Source organism: Chanodichthys erythropterus, chromosome 13 (genome assembly GCF_024489055.1).
Source record: "Chanodichthys erythropterus isolate Z2021 chromosome 13, ASM2448905v1, whole genome shotgun sequence".
Lineage (NCBI taxonomy): Eukaryota > Metazoa > Chordata > Actinopteri > Cypriniformes > Xenocyprididae > Chanodichthys > Chanodichthys erythropterus.
Window position 1 is genome coordinate 38,357,759 of NC_090233.1, and position 24,185 is coordinate 38,381,943.

The 24,185-nt window shown below is 36.4% G+C and overlaps 2 protein-coding genes across 2 annotated transcripts in view; both read right to left on the bottom strand.

Moving 5' to 3' along the window:
* Positions 1 to 6,563: 6,563 nt before the first annotated feature.
* On the bottom strand, positions 6,564 to 16,926 carry il13ra2 (interleukin 13 receptor, alpha 2). The gene is made up of 10 exons (XM_067407835.1): positions 16,790 to 16,926; positions 15,437 to 15,551; positions 14,413 to 14,564; positions 13,799 to 13,952; positions 12,071 to 12,191; positions 9,703 to 9,887; positions 9,385 to 9,536; positions 8,853 to 9,009; positions 8,387 to 8,498; positions 6,564 to 8,268 (listed from the first exon to the last, which is right to left on the bottom strand). The coding sequence occupies exons 2-10, from the start codon at positions 15,534 to 15,536 to the stop codon at positions 8,169 to 8,171; spliced, it is 1,233 nt and encodes a 410-aa protein (XP_067263936.1). The 5' UTR covers positions 15,537 to 15,551; positions 16,790 to 16,926; the 3' UTR covers positions 6,564 to 8,168.
* Positions 16,927 to 19,218: 2,292 nt separating this feature from the next.
* Positions 19,219 to 24,185, bottom strand: part of lrch2 (leucine-rich repeats and calponin homology (CH) domain containing 2) — an 88,617-nt gene continuing 83,650 nt past the window's right edge. Inside the window, exon 23 of the transcript XR_010896997.1 lies at positions 19,219 to 19,351. The gene's annotated coding sequence lies outside the window, so the exon portion shown is untranslated. The remainder of the gene's footprint in view (positions 19,352 to 24,185) is intronic.

Here is a 24,185-nt window from a genome sequence, read left to right on the forward strand (position 1 = left end):
CAATGTCCACTCATTAGCATACCTCCTAAAACAAAGCCAAACACATCTAATCCACAACAGTCTCTGAATTAAAGTCTGCATGAAATGGAAATTCATCCTGTTATTGATGTTATTAATCCAATCTGTCCATGCATTTTTATTATTATTTAATTATTTTTAATCAAAATCTCATTTTTTAGTCTTCTGGTGAAATGACAGACAAGATCTTATTTAGATCTGCCTCCATCCAATCAACAATTGATGGATTGAATAAGTCTTTTTTGATAATCTGTTTCACCCAGATGTACATCACAATATGGATGATAAGATCTGTTGCTACTTCCATATATATATATATATATATATATATATATATATTAAAAAAAAGGTTTGATATAGAGTAGTCCTGAATGTATACATCAAGTCACATTATGACCCTGAGTATTCTGACATGATGGGTTTTTGTCTAAATGTTTTATTTTTAGGGGGATGCAGGAAAAAATAGTTTGTAACTAAAATAACACTATTCTCAGAAGCGCATAGAATGTCATTGTGATCAATACAAAAGAAATAAACAAGAAAAACACATCTGATAACTCTATAACTCTTAACATTTATTACTGACATCCCTTCGCCCTCCCCTTCCTTCCTTCTCTACATCCTGCCTTCACACTTCCTACTCTGTCCATCATATGATTAAACATGCATCTATGGTGGCTCAGCAGATAACCAGAATTACATAACAAAAAAATTCCAATGGCATTCATGTTAAAACAACAACAACAACAACTTCCAGAACAAAAACCCACAGGCTAAGAAGGAACATTAATAACGGGAAAATATAATGATTATGATTTTGTGGTTGATGCTTAATCAAACAGAACAAAAGTATTTTTCATGCAACTAAACGACTTGTTATGACCACTGTGAAAACAACAAGAAACATGTGGTAAGGGTGTTAACAATAAGCATGGACACATTATCTGTCCTATGCTGCCCCCTGCTGTTATATTCAGTGACAGTAACATTCCTCATACCACCAATCTAAAAAAAAAGAGTGACAGGTTCAGTGACCTTTCAGCATGGTTTCTATGCTATTAAATAATGTAATTCATATAAACAACACTGTATTTGTTTGTTTATGTAAATACAGACACACAAACTTTGTGAGTAAGTAAAGCTTTGTTTATATAGCACCCAGTGTTTGCAAAGTGCTTTACAGAAGAGAAATACATGTGCATTCACAGAGAAGGAAAAAAAAAAACATGCATACACACATAATAGAAATAACATAAATCAAACAAAATACAACAATAAAATAAATCAAGGAAAAGCCCTAGTGAACAAATGTGTTTTAAGATACTTTTTAAAGGTGCATAGTGAGCGATTGCTTGTAGGTTATCAGGAAGAGAGTTCCATAGCGTGGAACCGAAATGACTAAAGGCTGACTAACCAATTTTAAGCCGTGTTTTTGATACAACCAACAAGTTACTATTGGATGTTCAGAGCTGGATTAAATGTATTCAACAAATTGGAAAGGTACCTTGGGCCAGTACCATGAAGACATTAAAAAAACTAATAAGAGGATCTTGAATCTCTTCAGTTCTGAATGATACAGGCAGTCAGTATCTCATTTATGTGAGTTAGCTTTTGTGTTGCTGCATTCTGAACTCTTTGTAAGTGTTTAATAGAACTCTTTGGTAACCCAGCAAAACCCTTTGTTAACTGTAACCTACAACTTAAATCAGTCACCAACAGAGGATGCTGTTGCCCTTGGCTGAACCTCGATGAAGAATAAACATTTCATCATACTACAATTACAAATCTTCAAGTAAGTACATGTTTACTGAGCTAAAGATATTTGTATTTTATTGTCAATTGCTTACCTTGATATTGTATTTTATTATTGATATTGCACAAGTAGGCTACATCAGTTATGCACAGTGAGCTAGAATACATACAGCTGTGCTCAAAAGTTTACATTTTGCATTTTCTGCAAGGGGTAATTATTTTTACAAAATAAGAGGGATCATGCAAAGTGTGTGTTATTTTTATTTAGCACTGTTCTGAATAAGATATTTTGCATAAAAGATATTTACATATAGTCAAAAAATAGCTGAATTTATAAAAATTACCCGTTCAAAAAAGTACATACCCTTGATTCTTAATTCTGTGTGGTTATCTGATGATCCACGACTTTTTTTTTGTTGTTGTTTTGTGATGGTGTTCATGAGTCTCTTGTTTGTCCTGAACTCTTGTTTGTCTGAACATTTCAGAAAAATCCTTCAGGTCCTGCAAATTCTTCAGTTTTCCAGCATCTTTCGCATATTTGAACCCTTTCCAGCAGTGAATGTGTGATTTTTGACACTGAGGACAACCGAGGGACTCAAACACAACTATTAAAAAAGGTTCAAACATTCACTGATGCTCCAGAAGAAAACATCATGCATTAAGAACTGGGGGGTGAAAACTTTTGAACAAGATGAAGATGTCCAAAATGATAGATGTCTTATTTTGTTTAAATATCTACTTTTTTTCATTTAGTACTTCCCATCAGAAGCTACAGAAGATACACACATGTTTCCCTGAAGACAAATTAAGTAAAATTTAACTTGATGTTCAAATTCAAGAAGTTTTCACCCCCCAGTTCTTAATGCATGATGTTTTCTTCTGAAGCATCAGTGAATGTTTGAACCTTTTTTTAATAGTCGTGTTTGAGTCCCTCGGTTGTCCTCAGTGTGAAAAGATGGATCTCAGAATCACACAGTCACTGCTGGAAAGGGTTCAAATATGCAAAAGATGCTGGAAAACTGAAGAATTTGCAGGACCTGGAGATTTTTTTCTGAAGAAAGTTGGTCAGTTTAACTGCTCAGAAAAAACAAGAGACTCATGAACAACCATCACAAAACAAACAAACAGTCGTGGATCATCCAGCTAACCACACACAGTATTAAGAATCAAGGCTATGAACATTTTTGAATGGGTCATTTTTATAAATTCAGCTATTTTTTGACTATATGTAAACATATTTTATGCAAAATATTTTATTCAGCACAGTGCTAAATAAAAAATAACACCCATTTTACATGATCCCTCTTATTTTGTTTAAATAATTAACATGGGTATGTAAACTTTTGAGCAGGGGGGTATTCCAAAAAGCAGGTTATGTGACATACCTGGCTATGTTTAAGAGTAAGTAAGCGGATAACCTCAACTTTCGGTTCCAAAAAACGGAGGTAACTTTTCGGGTAACCATAGCAACTTGTATGACGTGTTAGTATGTCCCAAAGCTTGTCTACGCTTTTACTACACACTCAAAAGTAAGTACTTTTTGTTCACAGAAAGAGTACATACTTTTAGGGCGTACTATAAGTAGGCGAATTGGAATGCAGCAATACTCTGGGTTGGCTGAACGTAGGCCTACTCCCGGGTGCAGTTTTGGAAACAGCATACCACGAGTAAGCAAGGTTTGGGTTAATCAACCGAAAGTTCAGGGTATATGTGACAGTAAGTTAACCCTGCTTTCTGGAATACACACCAGGACTGTACTTTATACCCAAAAGCACGGGAAAGCCCCCTTTTAAATAGTTTTGCTCTTCCAGTAAATCTCTGCTAAATAAATTTTACACATGTTTATGATGCCCTTTAATTTTAAGTTAAACTTTTTTTGTTTCCTTTTATTTAAATTATTTTTGTTTCAATGTATACTAATAAAATGTGAAAAATTGTGAAATGTGCTAAGAACTTGAAAGTTGAATTTTGTAATTTTGAAAGTTCAAACCCCAGTGCAAACAAATATTTATGTTGCACCATGACATTCTAGTGAAACGATACATGCAACAGTTTGGAAAGACCCATTTCTAATTCAGCATGACGCAATGTCCCCATGTACATAGCGAGCTCCCTGTAGAAATACACAGGCCTAAAGAACTTCTCTGTACTGCACAAAGAAATGAAATTAAAAGTAGTGTGAAAAATTGTTAAAGCGATGTTCAACACATCATATATATCATAACAAGCATTCTTTCTCCCACACACACACAAACGCGCGCACGTAATAAATAAAATAATAAATAAGCTGTTTCCTATCAAGAATTACATCAACCATCACCGAAAAACTGCAGTCACAACAGCAACAGGACCCAGCAAAAAATAATTCATCATCTTTCTAACAGTCGAGAGTAAAACTGGCTTACACGTAGTAAATAAACCGCATAACTTACCTTTATGTAAAATGAAAGCGTATGATGTAGGCTAAACACCTACTCCAAACGGGTTTCTTCCGTTCGGAGCTAAACTAACGTGTCTTGAGCGTGTAAGTAAAAAAAAAAAAAAGAAAAAGAAAAAGAGGCCGCCATGGAAGCGCCAGTCACACAAAAAGTTTATTTCCGGCAAACACTAAAAATATCATAACTATATGATAATTATAGTTCGTCATTTTTATTTTATTGTATTTTTAATGACTTGATTTATTCTAATCGTTCCGCCTTTTTAGTAAGAATAGGCTATAGTAAACTACTTGTAAAACGTTTAGTTCCTGTCCTTGATTCTGATTGGTCAATAACTGTGTTTTATTCACGATAAAACACGGCTATGATCGCTTCACCCAATGGTTCTGTGTATCACTACACAACATCCTTAGCAACCACTGTTAGCAACGCAAACTGTATGTTCTCAATTGATATTGTTCAGTGAAGCTTACAGTACTATGTAGAAGAGTATTGAAAAAAAGAGAGCGAGTGTATTACCTTCATTCAGATTTAGCATTTTCCTTCAGGTCAGTCCTATGTTTATAATAATAATAAAAAATCTGTTTAAATGTCCGATGTATTATCTTGTCCTTTTAACAGTTTAACGGTTTCCCATGACTGACAGCGCTAGACAAAGCTTTTGTAAGTTGCGTCTTGTTCCGTGTTCACAACATTTCAGTCTTTTCAGTGTAAAAGTCTTCGCTACTGACTGACACACTCACAAAGACAGTCTTTGCCGCCATCTAATGGTGTAATAATGTGACTTCTTTTGCTGTTCACAGTCAGGGACTTTTTTTCTGGCGGAAGGAAGGCTTTTAGTAAAAGTTTACATCATGAAAGTTGCGCTGATACATATTTTTTGCTTTAATATTTGTATTATGTGGTAACCGTTTTATAAAAGCAATAAGGTACGAGAGGCTGTGCTGTATTGTAAATAAGTCACGGCTGAATTCTATTTGGCAAATAATCATTTTGAACTATTCGCAAATAATATTCATATGCATTAAAATATGCACAAATGATCTTCAACTAGATGGAACTGGATTAAATAATTTGACTGTTGCAATCCCAGTTGGACTTATGACCTTTAAAGCTGCCTGAATCATAATCACACACTGTTCGCTGTTGGCCAGAACTGAGCCTGGTTTCTTTTTTTTTCTCCATTTTAATCACTTGTTGGTTACCTGATGTCACCTGATGGAGTTTGGGTTCCTTGCCGCTGTCGCCTTTAGCTTGCTTAGTTGGGGACACTTGATATTCAACAATGTTTTTGATCTGCTTGCATTGACACCCTTGTATGTGAACAGAACCGAGCTGGACAATAACATCACTGTTTTCTCCAGTGCTGATATAGATAAATTAACTAAATAAATAACTACTGATTTTTACAACTGAATAAATCAATACTGAATTTACTTAAGCTGGACAATGCCACCATTTTCTTTAAGAGCTGCTGTGCAGCCAAAATTATTTACCAGTTATCACTGTAAAGCTGCTTTGACACAATCTGCATTGTAAAAAGCTAAATAAAGGTGACTTGACTTGACAAACAGTATTTGTTGTATTCCTTAATTGTATCATCACACGCAGTTACATCAATAGCATACATTTTCAATTCAAAACGGCCATATTTGAGAAAAAAGTAGAGTGCATCAATGGTCGGTTATTTGACATTTCTACAGGCATTTTCCTAAAACAGTTTACATTAAATGTTTAGCTATTTACATCTTACCTCACTCTTAACGCTAAACAGACGCCTCTTGCTGGAATTCACGCCCTGCTTCTTTGAACAGCAAATCCCGCTTACTTTGATTTGATTGGCCATCTCAAATAATTTTTTTTTGGTCATCCTAACAAAATACAAAGCTTTTTGAATGATTGGGACACTTTTTGCAATTGAGATGACTCACCCTACTTGTTGTCAGGGTGAAGTTCAAGCTGCTGATAGCAGAGCCTGGCTCATTTTGAGAATTATTTTTTAGTGTTGAGCTCATGAATCGCATCATCATTTGTGAGTGTACTGTCACACTAGATGGCTCATCTTCCGCTCATCTCGAGTCACCATTTCAATGTTTTTGTCTTCTACTGTCTGATGAATGGTCACCCGCATGTAGCTGTCGTGCTTGCTGGAGGTCAAGGTTGATGTGCAGCTTTACTTGGAAATGTTCATTTCCCTTATTCCAGTGAATACTGTAGCTCTTGGTGAACAAGATAGTTGATATGCGAGATTGATGGATGAAAGATTTACAGTATTATAATGATCTTTATCAATTCAGGTTAACTAATAGTTTGTGTGATGCCTGAATATGAACCAGTGAAGCATTAAGGTTGAGTGTACAGTTTCACTGATGTTTATTTTGACATGCTTGCCTGCATTTCAGAGCTCCCTTTACTTTACATACATATGACTGTTAAAGGCACAATATGTAAGATTTTTATATTAAAATATCCAAAAACCACTTGCACAGTGTTATACATTTCGTTCAGCTGTGTACTTCCATTACCCTAAAAAAAAAAAAAAAAAATAAAAAAAAAAAGTTTTAAGACTCTAATTCTAACAATGAATGAGACAAGTCCAAAGATCTGTTCCACACACTGGCCAACAAATGAGAGGCATTTTGCCAAAAAAATCAAAAATAGTTCAAAGAAATTCATTACCAAGAGGCAGTCCGGGATGATAATTGCTGTTACCTAATATACATTTTATAAGAACTGATTTCAAATAATAGATATTAGCTTAGACATACCACATAGAGCAATATGGTAATTTGGAATATGTTTACATACATTTACTTACCTTCAATCAGAAATTAAAAAAGCTATTTTGAACAATATTTTAACTTTTTTTCTCCATACAATAAAAGTCAATGGGTTCCAAAACAACAACAACAACAAACACAATTATTTTATGTTCCACAGAAAAAAAGAAAGTCATACAGGTTTGGAAGAACAAGAGGGTAAATGATAACAGTAAATGATGACAGAATTTGTAAGAGATCAAACTCTTTAATGACTTCTTGGTGCAAGCTTTCATGACGTGAGTAGGGTGTGGATACCACTCTAGAATGTACAAATATTAAATCAAGAGGCTAGAAAGTAAATTGGTTTAGCTGGACAACTGTGGAACATTCTCAGAAGAACACTGCTTGTTCCCTTGAAGAAGCTTTCTGCGAATACAGTGACACTGTTTCTTTGAGTAATGCAGTGCATCATCTATACTGTCATGACCCAAACATCATCATTCCAGTCACCATACATACTCACTAGACTTAGTCAGCTAAGGAAATGATGATGTCCACCAGGAAGGGCTGAAATGTTCTGATTAGGAAGTGAGTGTGAATGGAAATATGTTTTGTAACCGTGTGTGCACTGCATTAGCTGTAGTAGGTGTTTTATAGACTTCTTATTGATTGTATGTATTATAAAAACGTACACAAACAAATCATAACAGAAAACGTATTTAACGATTTTAATAATGTATATGAAAGTTTTTTTTCCGAATGAATAATCTTATTCTTCGTGATGTATGAGACAAAATAACCTAAAATATTCCTAAAATATTGAAAAAGACATACATCAAGGTAAAACAGCAAAAAAAGCTCATAGAAAAATAAAGAGAGGCAAAATTGGCAAGATCACTGGCATTTGAAAAATCTATGAGTAACTTTAAGTGACATTTTATGTGTGTAAACACATCAGGTAGCATAGTGGCTCGGTAAACAAAGTGCCTCATACATTCAGGTCAGTGCTGTGGTTCAGTCAGGTCCACATGTGTTCCACAAGATTTGTGGTCTTAACAGCTATCAGTACATGCACTACAACATAAACTCTGGAAGGGCATTGAAGTGTCAATCCTTGTGATTATTTCTCTGATTAATGTGCTTTTGGTACAGTTTAGAACTGCTGAACGGTAATGCAGCATAGCAGGTCATAGGGAGATCACTTGAAAATGGGACTGAGGATTGCGGGCACGGTCTCATTGACCTTCTGCTTGTACAAAGTGTATAGGGCATCCTTCTTGCTGTTCTTTTTTATGCAACTGTGGTGAACAGAAATGGGTTTTAGAGTCAATCTAAAACATCATCAATGAAGTATAAACCTATCAACAAATCTGGATGTGCATCTGTTTATTTATTCACTATTTGCCGTATACTTACATCTTCTTTAATATCCATAATGAAAGACAAAGGACGATGAGGACTCCAGTAACAACCAGGCCAACCAGACTGAGAAGATTCCATATTGAAAAGCATTGTATTTCCTCCTCTTCTGATGGTGGCAATAAAAAAACAACAACATATGATTAAAACTATCATAGTAGTGTAAAATGCAAAGGACTATTTACAATCAAAGGATAATGTCTAATGTCCTAACATCTAAGGAGCTACCTTTGCTTTGTTAAGCATACATATTTTCAAAAGCTTAAAAGAGCACATTAAATAGAGCTACAATAACTATCTTTAAATAGTCAAAAAACACACTTCAATTATGAACATTTTAAAAGATCGAAATAACAGACTTTGCATAATTTGTCCAAGATTTGCTTGATTACTTCTCAGCATAATATGCACTTGCGCACACACACACACATACACACACAAAAACAAAATCAGTAAATCTAACCTATACACTCTGCTTGGCTCCAGTCACTCCAGAATCCTTCATCAGCGCAGTACATGTTCACCTTTGACCTGACTTGAAAGCAAGTTTGCTTACTTTCTGCTTCTTTCCGGAGGTCATAAGATGTGTCCAGAACTACATTCTCCAGAATCTTCCTTTGCTGAAGGGGACATAAAGATAACATAGATGTGTTTGACAGGCAGGATTCCTGTTTTTTCTTTTTTCGTTTGTTTGAGTTGGCACACAACCTAAATCAGATCTTGGTTTAACGGTGCATGCCAAGATTCAGAATGAAATGAACTGAATGTCAGTTATTCATGTCGACATGTGTTGTTTACAAATTACTGGATGTTACAAAGCAATAAAACGACTTTGAGATTCTTGTCACCAGTGTTCCTAAGTCATGTTCCTGAAGGCATTTTAGATGTATCCCTTATATATTACATCTGATTCATATCAGCTCATTGGCCGGCTACTCTATAATCTCAACTGATAGATGAACTGAGATGAAAGGAAGATAGAATGTTTGGAATACCTGCTTTTCTTTGCCATTTGCCATTAGAGTGCGGCTCTTTATCTCATATTCCAAGCAGTGTTCTGGTACCAGACCACTAGGTGGCAACCAAGCTAACTTCAACAGTCCATCCATCTCTGAGACATGCACAGGGGATACCACTGCTGGTTTTACTGCAGAGAGAAAGAAAATAAGAAGCAAATGAGGAATATGTTCTTTAATGCATTGTATTATTGAGTCAGGCGCTCATTCTGTATATCTCCCTAGTTAGTCAAGTTTGCAGTATATAGACTTGTAGTATATAGAATTGTTCTGTCAGGTATAAAACTGTCTAGTTACCATGATTTTGAACCTCAATAGAGAAGTAGGCTGTTCTCAGACTTCCTGCTGGAGAGGATCCATTTACACACATATTAAACTTGGAGAACTCTAAGAGCGATTCTCGAGGAAACCTGCATCCTCTCCGAACCTCAGATAATACGATGTATTCTGGACATTCCTTTGTTTCATCCATTTCCCTGTGCCTGGAAAACAGATACACACGTTCTCGCTATTCAAAAATGTGGGATATCAACATAAAACTGATATGTATTTTATTTGCATCACTGAAGAGAAAATGGTGCAAGTCATTGACCCTAGCAAGAAATTATGACTATATTCAGGGAACACGACAACATACTAAAAAGAGAACATTTTTCCTTTGCGTTTTTCGCATATAGACGACAACGTTGTCAAAACAATGTCACTTTTTAAGACAGTTCCCACCCCCTTTATATATAAACAACATATTTTAAGTTTATTGCAAAATATGCATATATACAAATATTTAAATATTCAGAGAGCTTAAAGGTCCGTTTTCCGTGTTTTTTTGAAGCTTTGATTGTGTTTATAGTGTGCAATATAACATGTGTTCATGTTTCGCGTGTAAAAAAACACAGTATTTTTCACATAATTTACTTATCTGTATACCGCTGTTTCCACTGTCATAAAAACGGGCTGATGACTTCCTTGTTCTGTGAAGTCCCTCCTTCAGAAATACGTAATGAGTTCTGATTGTGCTAGCGGTTCCTGTGTTGTGATTCGACAGCAGCTTAGCGCACCCAGAGCCATAGAGAGCGCACCTTGCCCGGAGAGGTCATGCCTCTTACCATGACGTGTGCTGCACATAGTTTTACATGTGGATTATTGTGGTGTTGTGCCGAATGAACTCAAAAGACAATAATTCCCGAGAGACTGAACTCTTTAATCTCCACAAGCAGCGACAGAAAACGTACAACGTTAGCACTCACTCAGAAGAGTACTTTATACGGAAAACAGCCATATACATAAACATACTCCCCTCTTGTGGCCATTATGTGCACTGCAGTCCAGCATTAACTATTGCAGTAAGGATACCACAATTATAATTTTCGGGAACCGAGTTAAACATAAATTGATTGGACTGCGGGATGAAAATAACACCGTTTCGACGACATGGCGACAAACACACTCTACAAACGCAACTCTTGCTCTTCTCCGTGGGAGCGCAACAAGACCACGCCCGTTTTTTGTGTATTCCTGTGGGCGGAGGTTAGTCAAAAAACTGTTTTAGTGACGTCATTAAAGAAGGAAATAGAGGGATGTAGTCCAAACTGGCCGTTCGATGTAGGCGACTTCTGTTAAATAAAATATCTCGCTTGGCATTGAACTTTGAGCTTTAAAATTTTACAGATTTTATTTATACTCTAACAACAACATTACACACTAACTAAAGTTTGAAACATGGGATCACGAAGAACGGGACCTTTAAAAAGATCGACTTGATTCACTGAGTGGGCGGAGCTAAAGAGCTATTTTTTAGCATGTCGCTTTTTTCGACTCACTGATTGGTGTCATTTTCTGTACAGCATCATGGGTAATGTAGTTTTTCACTATAATGATGCTGTTAAATATAATTATTTTAAAAATAAGGTGAAATAATGCGGGCTGACGGATTTAACAGAAACACCATGGTTTAACAACCTCGTAGCGCACAATAGTTATGTCTTTAAAGGTTTAAAAGATTTTGTTCAATATCAATTACCCTAGGGATGGAGTTTTTACTTCCTGACTGTAGCACTCCATACTGAACATATCACCGTTTTCACAGACTTGCACTCTGAAACCCACTTTTTAAAACGTTTGTGTTTTCATGCCTCCATAATGCCGTTGTCTTGTAAATGAACGGCCAAAATGCATACAAAGTTTCACTTTTTTAGTTGAAAATGGTGTTGTGTAAATGGCCCTTCAGAATATGAATATTTGTTTGAGTTATAAATGGTATTTTGGCATCAAATTGAAGATTCTGTTGTATTACCAACTTTTACATGCATTCACAGAAAACAAAAACAAAAACAGCTAGGCAGTCCTGTCTTGACCTGTAGTGCAGTGGAATGTGCTTAGATCATAAAGGTTCATCCATGACCACAACCAAATTGGCTTAAGTTGAACTTTGCTAAATTCAAATGTGTGTATACTTTAGTGAGCATTGTTCCATGGAACAGATAAAACAGCAGAAGCTTTTTAGTCTATAACGTCTCTCAAATTCAGGTAATTCCAAGTAAAATGACTTGTGCTTCAACCTGTCCTCTCCTCTCCCTGAGGCACAGCACTACAACCCTTAATCCATCTGTTAAACTGGAATGTTTTAATGGTTTATTTTAAGCAACATTCACATGGAAAAGCTCACCAGTAATAGAGGTATTGCTGTGAATTTGGAGGCTGGACAGGTCCTGACTCCCAGGTGCATTCCATGTACTCCTTTCCATAGTAGACACAATGAAAATCTCTTATTCTTGATCCTGCCATACCTGGGACAAAACCACAGTTGAGAACATGTTTAGTTAAATGAGAATACTTAAAATAGAAATTAAACAGAAAATATATTTTGTAGATCAAACAAGCATTTCAGATTAATTGTTTGGTGACACTGCATAAAGCGAAGCAACATAAATATAATATAAAAACAGAGTAAGCCATTTCAAGACACAAAGGCAATTTAAAAACTATTATAATGTAGATTCATTTGCAACAATGAATGCTCCGTTTAGATTTCAAACTTCAAGGACTCCTTAGGCTTAGGGATACTCACTTGTGATTAGAATTCACTCTTCATGTCATTTAAAAAAATGCTGGGTTAAAAACAACCCAAGCTGGGTAAAATATGGACAAACCCAGCAGGTTGGGTTAAAAGGCACCTATTATGCCCTCTTTCACATGATGTAATATAAGTCTCTGGTCTGGTCAAGTTTCAGCTTAAAATACCCCACAAATTTGCCCCTATTTGGGGATGAGCAAAAACATGCCTTTTACCATATTAATATATTGCTGGCTAAAAAAATACAGCCAAAATTGCTTGGAAAAAAATGGCTGGGTAAAAACAACCCAATCCCTGGTTTTGTCCATATTTAACCCAGCAGTTTTTAGAGTGATGCTATGCTCTAACAGTATGGATAACTTTGGAATGACAATTCTGCTTACAGATGAACAATGAACCATGGTTTCCTCAAACACCATCAATTATATTTAAGGTAACATGTAATCTGAAAGAGTCAGAGCTATAGTTTTTTACCAATTTCTTAGAATGACTCAAACTAAATGGTTCAACAGCTGTTTCACTCTTCAAAATCATATTTTTTTATTATAAACAAGATAGAATTGATTCCAGATGGGTGTTTAAACTAGCATTTTTTAAAAATGTTCTTTTTGGTAGTTTGCTTATGCAATCAAGTTCCGATTAAAAAGGCCGCATGGGAACAGAGAAGTGGAAAATATTCACATGCATTAGTTTAGATTGCAATTTTGTGTAATTATTTATGTTTCAACATTAAATGTATACATCTGAAAGTCATTACGCCACACACAAAGAAGCCAAGGTATCAACATGCCTTGTTGATGTTTGTTGAGTATTCCTGTGAAGTCTGTCTGACTGACCTTTTCTATTCCTTTTTTTGTTTTGTTTTTTATCTGGATCTTACAATCAGATACTCGCAAAAAAAACAACAACAAAAAAAAACCTGACAGTTAAAGATACGATTGTAGAAATGTGCTATTTGCCACCATGAGTAATAATTTCACCAAAAGTGTCATAAGATAAAGATAAAATGAAAATGAACTCGACTGGTCATGTGATCTCAACCACAATGAGACAACCCACTGTATGTCAAATAAAGCTGCTTTTATGACATACTGGAGTGATTTTTGCATGATTTTTCAACATTTTGTTTATTTAAAGTACAATTTTTTAGAGGTAAAATTATTTTAATTAAACTACCGAGTACATATTTAAAAGAAGCTACAAAGCAATATAAGGATTTTGATTAGAGTTTCAGTTAGATTACGTGCAATAACAAATTATGTATGGCTGGTCTTTGCTCTTGTTCACTTCAATGGGGTAGAATAGTTCTTAAATCTTTACCTGTAGGTTCAGGTGTGTACACTTTCTCTGTCTCCTCCCCTTGGACCTCTGTCCCATTGGTGCAGGCACACTTTAACATAGTGAGCATTCTCACCTTGACTGGTTTCTCAAGGTCAAACTGGGCAGCATATGTCAATTTAACAGTTCGGACACTCTGTACAACACAAAAAGAGGGCACAAATCAAAAATTGTTTTGAGGATATTGTAGAACAAAAGTGTCTTTCCAGAATACTAAGTATATCACCTCAGGGAGAGTGGTTGCATTAAATGAAAACAGATTTTTGGCTCTGAGATAAACAAGTTTAGACTGAATTTTTAGGAGTTCCATGGAATACGGAACTCTGTTTATAGAATGGACCATTTACAGCATGAAATGAGACTTGGCTCTGAAACCAGCCTAAATGCTAATTACAGATTGAATTTGACAAAACTGTCAGGTCCACGATGTTTTAACAGAAATTAAACAAATTCCACTTTCAGAGCACAGTTATTTCAAAACATTTATAAATGACAAGCGAAGCATGCATTAAGTGTGAAATACACTTGTCCTGAGAAGTAAATATTTACTGTAAGTGTGTGTACGGGGTGTTTTGCTGATTCTCAAGGATTCTCACCCTCCAACGTTCCTCATAGGTGTCATAGTATTGGAGTTGATATCGTACTCTGCAATCTGTAAGGTTCTGAAGACTGGCTGGCCGAGTCCAGTGAATACTGAGGTAACCCAGGAAGCCAGAGTCTTTTATCTCAATATCGGCAGGTGGATCCACTGTGGAAAATTAATACTGTATGTCTATGAACACGATAACACTTGGCTTGAAGACAGACCAAGCACCTACAACAAACATCTAGTTGTGCAGTAATTCTGAGCTCAAGAAGAGTCAATCGCTTGAGTCAAACTGTTTTGTGTGAATTAGGACAACAGTTGTGAAATCCAGTGAATTCAGCCAAATTATCAGTGATCTGTATGTCATGCTGAAACCTCTGTCTGTCTAGTCATAAAGTTAGGCAATCAAGAACATTTTGTCAAAGGAAACATAAATTCATACCTAAATTCCAGGCACCGCAATATCTGACTTATTGCACCCGTACACTCAATTGAGATCACTTAGATCAGGTGATTCGGAATTACTTTATGTTCCCAGGACTAAACTCAAAAATAGAGGTGTGATTGTGCTTTTTGACCAAAATTATGGAATAGTATCTCGTCTTACATTTGAACTGCCCCAACTATATGCATTTTTAAATCTACTCTTAAAACATATTTATTTTCACTGGTGTTTAATATTCCTTGTTTCTATGAGTTTTTAATCTTTAACCTTGCCCATTTTTTTCTAGAAACTTCATTCAGTTTTTATTCTCTGTGCAGCACATTGGTCAACTTTGGTTGTTTTTTTAAACATGCTATATAAATAATCATTGTATTGTACTGTATAAACAAATGAACAAATGTTGAAGACAATGTATAGACTATATTTGAGAAATATCAAATAAGTTATCTAATTGCTAGTATTTACCTACTAAAGCTTTGATAAATGTCATGTTCATGCAAATACTTAACTGTCTTGTATTTATCTGACTCTGCAGGGGCAAAAGTCTGGAATTGTGCCTATTTGTTTAACCATTTCATTGGAAGCTTACCCGCCACTTCACAGGCTGTGACCTCTGATGTGGAGACCTGAGTCAGCATAAGCAGAATAAATGCAGAGAGCCACAAAGGAACAATATTCCGCAGGAACATGTTCTTTATCTGTATCTAGAGAGAGATTAAACACAGAACATCTACATAAGTTATCTCTCTTAACACTTGTTTGAACTCCTTTTCAAGATGACGGAATGCTTCCGTGATCTAAACGCTCAACAAAACAGCGCATTGTTTCGGTTTTTTTTGAAAGGGAGGTGTTTAAATCACCCACACAGTCACCCATCATTTTTCCCATCCATGTGGTTTGAAAATGACTAAATGTTCGAACGCATTAAATGTTCACGTATAAGGTGTGGCACCTTTATTGGTTGTAGCCAGATGAGTTTATAGTCTGAGCAATATTTTGTCAGTTCTTTGGCATCTTATTCCTAAAACAGCTGTTCTGGATCACTGTGATTAGTTCTCAGTTCAACCAAAAATGAAAATCATTTACTTGCCTTCATGTCTTTTCAAACCTGCATGGCTTTCTTTCTTCTGCACAACATGAAATAAGATATTTTAAAAAATGTTGGTAACCAAAAAGTTTCAGTGTCCACTGACTTTCAATGTATGGACAGAGAAGGACAAAAAAATCTTCTTTAATGTTGCACAGAAAAAAAGAAGGGAAAAAATTCATATTTCAATCATATTGACTACAGGTGAACTAACCGTTAACACATTCGCAAATATGATTTTATATATTAATACAACGTATAAGGGAAAGCAAATTACAAACCATATTAATTCAGCATGTAAATGGAAAATACATAAAAACAAATGTTAATATGTTGTTAGAATCTAATATTGATGTGACAATTTTTTTTATATAAATTAAAATACACAAATATTACGATATTATATCAAATATTATGTTAGAATTTCTTTTGTGTTCAAAATGAAAAGATGGTCAAAATTTAAAAAAAATGATCAGAGAATCAGAGAAAAAATATAAAAATTGTGTCAGTTATATAGTTATAAGTGTTGTTATTCTGTATTCTTTTTAGGAGCTCTGGTTTTTAAAAAATGTACATTATACATTATATTATGTACATTATATAGCCTATAATACATAGCCTTGCCATATATATAATGTGTTATAATAAAGGCTGCTATTTTATATATTAACAATATTGATATCTGCACACACAAAAACATAGAGAGAGAGAGTGAATTCAACTAAAATCAACCTTTATGAATAAAGAACAAAAACCTATGTTGATAAATGGGAAGACAAAATATCCTCATATGACAAACAAACAATTACTAGGCTACAATAAGCTACAAAAGATTAGAGGAAAAAGTATACTCACTGTCACTGTCCTGTGATAGAAACTCCTGATGTTATGAGCTCATATATAGTTGGACTGAATGAAATCATCTCATGGTTCTTGAATGTCGTACAGCGCTCTCTTGTGTGTAAAATGTGCGTCATTTGTGCGTCTGCGCGCGCGTGTGTGGAAGCACGCTGTTATCTACAGACTGTCTTCCTAGTAGCCTATATACCTACTTCTTTTTTGAACCGCATACACGTGACTTTTTAAACGCATTATAACGGATACTGTTGAAAGTTTAATAAAATACTTTTTGGTTTTGTCGTTTGATATTTGTCAACTGTTATGTTTAACTGATCGTTCGAGATGAACGATTTGTAACAAATGATTATTGTTGCTGCAGCTCCATTGGCACAGATCATTTGTGTTCCGTCGGTGTGTGTTGCTCTGTGAATCATTAATAGTTAGAGTATTTATTTAGATTTACTCTGTTTATTCACCCCTTGTGTGCATAATGGCCACTACAAGGCAGCAAGAAAAAAAAATCTGTTTGTAGAGGAATGTTCATGTTGAATATGAGCACTGAGCCGTTTTAGCTCTCAGAAGTACAGACATTTATTTTCGTAAATGGAAATATGTATCCTCTGGGACTTCCAGGCTTCCATAGTATTTAGGTTATACCCATATTCTTCATAATCTTCTGTGTTCAGCAGAAGAAATACATTTATACAGGCTTGGAACAACTTAAGGTGCTGCCAATTTTCATTTTTTGGTGAACTATCCCTTTAATATAAAATAATATATAGTGGTTGTAGCAGTACACATGTAGTATCCAAAATATGGCATAAATTCAACAAAAATTAGCTTGCAGTAACAAATATATGTGGTAAAATTAAATTGTTAATGCTTGTATAAATGGGTTCATATTTCATAAATAGGCCTCATAATTTCCTATAATTACAAATTGTATTGGATAATAGTGTTATTTTTTTTCTCTATTTTGTTCATTGATAAAAACTGTCATCTGTAGCGGTTTTAAATTATTCAGATTATTCTGATACACTCTGGTTTGACCTGAAAATTCCCAAATGAGAGCTGTGAACAATGTGGAGTTAATATTGTTTGCTCATCTTTGTTCATGAGTGTAACTCGAGAAAGCACAGCACTTCCTTCCTGACCCTCTGCCTTCTTTGGGATTGATTCTTTGGACGAGAGTTAAAAGCTTTACTTGGAAATGGATTCATAGTTCTTGAATCATCAAGCAGACACAGAGCGAAGAATGGTCAGATATTATTGTACATTATTGCTTGATGTTTTTAAACAATTCATATTTTATTTTGTCACTTAGTGTTTGTATTTTCTCCCATTCCATTATGAAAAATAAGTTTATTCAAGTGCAATTAGTATACTTCTTTTAAAAAATAAAGTACATGTGCACCTTCGGTCTTGTGGACTTACAATGGCTGCTGAGTACACATGTCCGTTAAGTCCACAAGACCCATTCATACCATTCGTCATTTAAGCTTAAAGAAGGGTGCTCATGAGCGTCCCCTTTGCGGCTGCTATGCGCCCTCGATGTGCACTTCCCCTGAGCCCGCAAGACTGTGAGCTACCCAGAGGACTTTACCCGGCAGTCAAAGCGGCATTGTGAAAGTGCGGACTCAGAGGAAGTCCGTGGCCTGGTGCCATTTGGGACAGGCCTTTATATACTTCTCAGAAATATGTATTTCTCAGAAATATTCTTAAAATTGCACTTAAGTAGACTTTTCTGTCAGTATAAGTCAAGAATAAGTATATTTGACCTACACTAACTCAATCTTTTGATCGAGATATATGTAAAGTATGATTGAACTTGGTTTGTAGTTGTATTCACTCTTTTGATTGAGTAGCCTATTAAATATTTTTTCCAGATAGTTTTACATACTGTCTTATAAACTTACATTGTTCGAAAAAAAAAAAAGATTGAAAGAAAACAGATACAGTATGTTTCTAATTCTGAGTATCTGAATTTTTTGTTGGCTAGTCCACTGGTTGTCTTGCATCACCAGATCTTCAGGCTGAAGGCAGAAAATCTGGACTCCATAATAGCTTTCATTGGCCAAGGACTGCCCGAAGGCCATCCAACCAGTCACAATTCGTTTTGTTCTGGGTCATGTTTAGGGGCATGAAAATGCAACATTAATGTCCCTGCAATAACAGACTGGTGTGTGTTGGACGTATTTTAAAGAGTCCATGCCGCAAATTTTGCATACTTCATATACGTTTGAAAGTCCACCGTTTAGTTGATCCTGATAAGTGTTCATTGTCACAGTTGTAAACACAATGGCTTCATTCTATGGCATCTTTTTTTTCCAGGCAGACTGTTAAAGAATGCAACACACTCTTCTCCTGGACATCCTGTTGGATTCAACCAATCAGATGACGACTTTGAAAATCCTGAAGTGTTTCCAGTTATGCGTGCCATATGCATCACACGTTCAGCCAGCAGTCTGTGGTTGTGCCATGACGTCTGAGGCTGTGACTAGTCCACTGGTAACATGCATATTTTCAGGCTATCCATGTTTTCACTGTTATGCGGTAGGTGGTGCTATTACACATCTTCTGAAATAGTACAGAATCTCTGGATCAAAACACGGATGATGAAGAAGAAGCAGAAACAAGTGATAAAAAAAATTGCTTAAGCAAATGTAAAATTACACAATCATCAAACATTTAACCGCATAAGTTTAAAACTGCCTAATATTACTGAATGAAATATTGACCCAGGAAGGGTTAAATAGATAGCTGATAGTCTTTGACAAAAATGCGATTTTCTTAGCCTTTTCTTTAAAATGCTTTTTTTTTTTAGTTTACTGTTGATAAAAAAAAGGATGCATGAAGCTAGTATATATAGAGTATATAGTAGTAACTGTATATATAGTATATATATATATACAGTTAATTTCAAGTATAAAAAAATTAATACCTAAATAGGAACATAGTATACTTAAATTGCAAAAATAATATATAAATAGTAAACTATAATGTTCACTTAAAGAAAACTTAGATGTATACTTGCAGTATAAAACTACTAAACTAGCAGCTGAGTGTATACTTCAAAGTGTACTTTCATAAAATAAATGTGCTATAAGTATTTGACTAGTAAACTAACAGTATACCTTGTAGTACAGTTATAGTACAAAAAAAAAAAAAAAAACTTAGTTGTAAAATAGTTGTGTACTCAAAGTTTACAACTGTTACGCATAAAAGTATACTTTATACACTTAAAAATGGGCCAATTTAGTCCAAGTAGTATTGAAACTGTAAGGGAGGTTAGATTTTAGGAAATGTCTGCAGCAGAGGTGTCTCTGGCTGAATCCCAAATGGCACACTTCTATGGACTTTCGTTCTTGTAGACTTAAAGGAACACTCCACTTTTTTTGAAAATGGGCTCATTTTCCAACTCCCCTAGAGTTAAACAGTTGATTTTTACCGTTTTCGAATCCATTCTGCCGATCTCTGGGTCTGGCGGTACCACTTTTAGCATAGCTTAGCATAGTTCATTGAATCTGATTAGACTATTGGCATCCTGCTTAAAAATGACAAGTGGGAGTGCCCACTTTGGTGTGGTTTATGGCTGCTGTAAATTTGACCTGCCACAAGATGGCACTGTTTTCAACACTCCTGGTGCTTCGAATCTTTTCCCAAAACATTCAGAGAAAAGCTTCAAAGAATCAAGAGGCTTTATTTTTCCATCCCTATGGGAGGGTGTGTATGTGGTTTCTAAACAAAAACAGAAATACACTTAAATCCGAATAAACCACACTAAGATTACACATTCAAAGATAAACAATATAAACAAAAGAAACCCACTGAAAACAAACTTACATTGCTCATGAATACGCACACACCTTACAAAAATACAGCTCCAAAGTCTCTTAGTCTATTGTGCATCGATGCAGGCATTTATAAATCACGACCCCATTAGTATAGGGCTGCAGTGATTGGCTAGTTAACAGAGGGTGTGTACATACAAGTTAATAAGCAGCTAATTGGGGAGGAACAGAGGGGCTGTTTACACGACACTGTTTTCAGCTAAAAACGGAAAACGGTTTTGGTGTCCAGAATTCTATATGTATACGTGTTTGGGTTGTTTTATATATTTAAAAAAAAATGTGGTGGGGGTAAATTAAATGTAATATGTGGTGACATCACAATCGTGTTGCATTGTGGTATATGGAGCTGCCTGAAGTGTCTCAAGATGCACACTAGTAATGTTTTTTTTTTTCTAAGGCACATTTATAAAAAACTTCTTAAATGTCCTAATTGAACTAAGGCCTAATCCCGGTTTAATCTAAGCCCTGACCTGTCAGACTGGGCCTTATAGTGTCTTAAAGGGAATCAACAAAGAAAAGAGTAGGGACAAGACTTCCTTTATTGGGACTCTCAGGGATGCCCAAAATACTTGAATGAATGAGAGGTGTAGCATACCTATCAATTCCATCTGTTGTAATTCGGGTTGTCTGACTTTCCAGAAGTTGAACTGCCTTTTGATTTTGCTTGGAACGGATAGCTTTTTCACTCCTTGGTGATACAGCATCAAATTGCTACTGCTTCTCTACATCCCTAGAGAAGTCATCTGACAGAGAGCTGAGAGAGGTGTAATTAGACCATGTGCAGGTGGGTTTTGGAAAACTGGCCCTGAAGTGTCCAAACAAGTCAAGTTCTGATGGCTGCAGGAATTCCGGGAGGGCCAAACTTACTGCTGTACCCTCAAGGGTCTTAACATCCTGACACACAGTTCTCAATGTTAAAATCTCTAGTTTACCCTCAAAGCATAGTTGTTGAGCAGCTGGTTGTAAGATGATTGTCTTTTCAGACCCATTGTCTAATATGGCATCCAAAGTTTTGTCCCCATTTGTCAGCGTTACTGCTACTACCTTTAACAGCACTCTGTCACTAGTATGATCAAGGTACAGGTTTTGAATGTGCCTTTGATTAACATGGCAAAGAATCTGCAAGTGTTTCCCATTGCAAAGGTTACAAGGGTTTGTAACCTTCAGGTTGCAGTATACTGTCATATGATCAAGGGCACACTGCCAACATCATTTCTTTCTGCTGAATCCAATTGACTTGTTGATCTTTAGGGAGCTTTAGGAAATCATCACATTTACTGATATGAGGCTCAGTTGTACTGCAGTAAGCACAAACTGGAAGGTGCTTTGAAGTTAGTTGAGGGGTAATACTACTCACTGTGGAAGACTTTACTTCAGCTTTTAAAAAAAAAACCTTCTTTCTGAGAATCACCATGAGAAACACCATGAAGAACGGTTGTAGCTCTGACTGAATGAGATGCCTGCTTTTGTCTATCAGCTGGAGGCAGACATATTCCTTTTGGCTGGCATCAAGACTCAACTTGTAACCAATTGGAGAAATCTAGAAGATTGTAAGAGAATGGACCTTGGTTGGATCTTTTCATGGATCTATTGGATTCACAGAACTGCTCACTAGGTAGTTTTTCTAAAAGTCTCTACATGAGAGCCACAAGTGAGCTCAGAAAGACCATCATGGCCCATGGATTGAAGAAGTCCTACGAGTGCTTGAACACTCAGGGAAAACTGATCTAATGCTTGACCATCTCCAGGACAAAGAGCTGGCATATCAAGAATAGCTCAAAGTTCTTTCAGTGCAGGCTGTCTTGGCTGACCATAACATTCATCAAGAGCTCTGATGGCTTGAGTATAAGATTGAGGTGTGTGGACATAAGCCAATGCAAGTCTCTTAGCTTGATTCACGTTCAAATGGTCCAACAAAACGTGATATTTTTACTGTTCAGTCTGAGATTAGATCTAAGCAGAAGACTGATTTACAGGAGGTGGAGACTGAAGCTGGAAAGTAGCTTGAACCTTTAGGTGAGAGTTGTTGAATAACTCTACTAGGTGGTGGAACAAAAACAGGCTCTGAAGGTCTAGGGGTAGAATGTTCATAGGGGGAGGACCTTGAAGCATTCATGCACTGTTGGATTAATCTACCTTGCATCTTGACTTCTGTAATCAACTGCTTCAGTTTGACGGTCAGGTTCTGTGACTACACTCTCAGAAAATAAAGTACATAATTGTACCTTTAGGGGTACAATGGCTTGTCACTGGGGCTGTACCCTCAAGGTTACAGCATTTGTACCCTTGGCATATGCTTGGGAACATATATGTACCTTTTTGACCCCAAAAAGGTACATACATGTACCTTGAGGTCCAATAACAAGCCCTATGGTGTATGTTAGTGTAGATTGTACCTTAGGGGACAGAAATGGACTCCTACTGTACCCCTATTTCTGTCAGTGTACTGCAGAAGGATGAGTGTACAGGAGAAGGATGAGTGGCTTCCTCTTTCTGTGGATGATACTGTGCATCACAATCCTCAGGAGAAAACTCTCCACTAGCCAATGGTGAATGTGATAAGACAGGATGTTTCATCACAAATTCATTAAAATGGGCTAGGAGTTGAATCTGGTTACGTGGCCGGTCATTATGGGAAAGGGATGGCTGACTGACTGGACATATCCTGCTGCTAGTCAGTGAGTGCCAACTCAAAAGACCATGTAAGGGAGGTTAGATTTCAGGAAATGTCTGTGTGGCGAGGGGGGCGTGGTTCAGCAAAGTCTGCAATGGCAGAGAGCATCAGGAAGACGCCAAAATTTGGGATAAATGGTTGGAACCCCTGTTGTTCGCTGTGTGAGAAGTCCCGCAAGCCTCCACGGGGTTTTCCCCCTTCAAGCTTCTCTTTGGACGCCACCCCGTGGGGTGCTGGATGTCCTAAGAGAGTCTTGGGAGGACGGACCGTCTCAAACTAAAAATAAAATTCAGTATGTGCTGGACTTGAGAACAAAACTCCACAATTTGGGGCGGCTATCTATGGAGAATTTGTTGCAAGCCCAGGACAGACAGAGCCGGTTGTATGACAGGGGAACTAATCTGGACAAATTTTCACTGGGAGATAAAGTGCTTGTATTGCTCCCCACTTCAAGCTCAAAATTACTTGCAAAGTGGCAAGGACCGTTTGAGTTTACACGGCAAGTTGGTGATCTCGATTATGAGGTAATACGATTGGATAGGAGAGGAGCATGTCAAATTTATCACCTCAATCTCCTTAAAAAATGGAATGAGGCAGAATCAGTGATGCTGGCGACGGTGATTAGCGGAGAGGATGATCTCGGGCCAGAAGCGAATGTCAAAAAACAATCCCTCGCTCTGGCCCCAGGGGGAGATCACCTCTCGCCCTCCCAGCTCACTGATTTGACTAAGTTACAAGCAGAGTTTGCTGACGTGTTTTCTCCCCTACCGGGTCGTACAGACCTCATTCAGCACCACATCGAGATGGAGCCGGGCGTGGTGATTCGCAGCCGGCCGTATAGGTTTCCTGAACACAAGAAAAAGGTAGTTCAGGCAGAATTAGGGGC

Coding starts and splice junctions, on each gene's coding strand:
- il13ra2 (XM_067407835.1), bottom strand. CDS start 15,536: ATGTTCCTGCGGAATATTGTTCCTTTGTGGCTCTCTGCATTTATTCTG. Junction 14,565..15,436: donor CACAGCCTGTGAAGTGGCGG/GTAAGCTTCCAA, acceptor AATTTTCCACAG/TGGATCCACCTGCCGATATT. Junction 9,537..9,702: donor TATTGAGGTTCAAAATCATG/GTAACTAGACAG, acceptor TTCTCTCTGCAG/TAAAACCAGCAGTGGTATCC.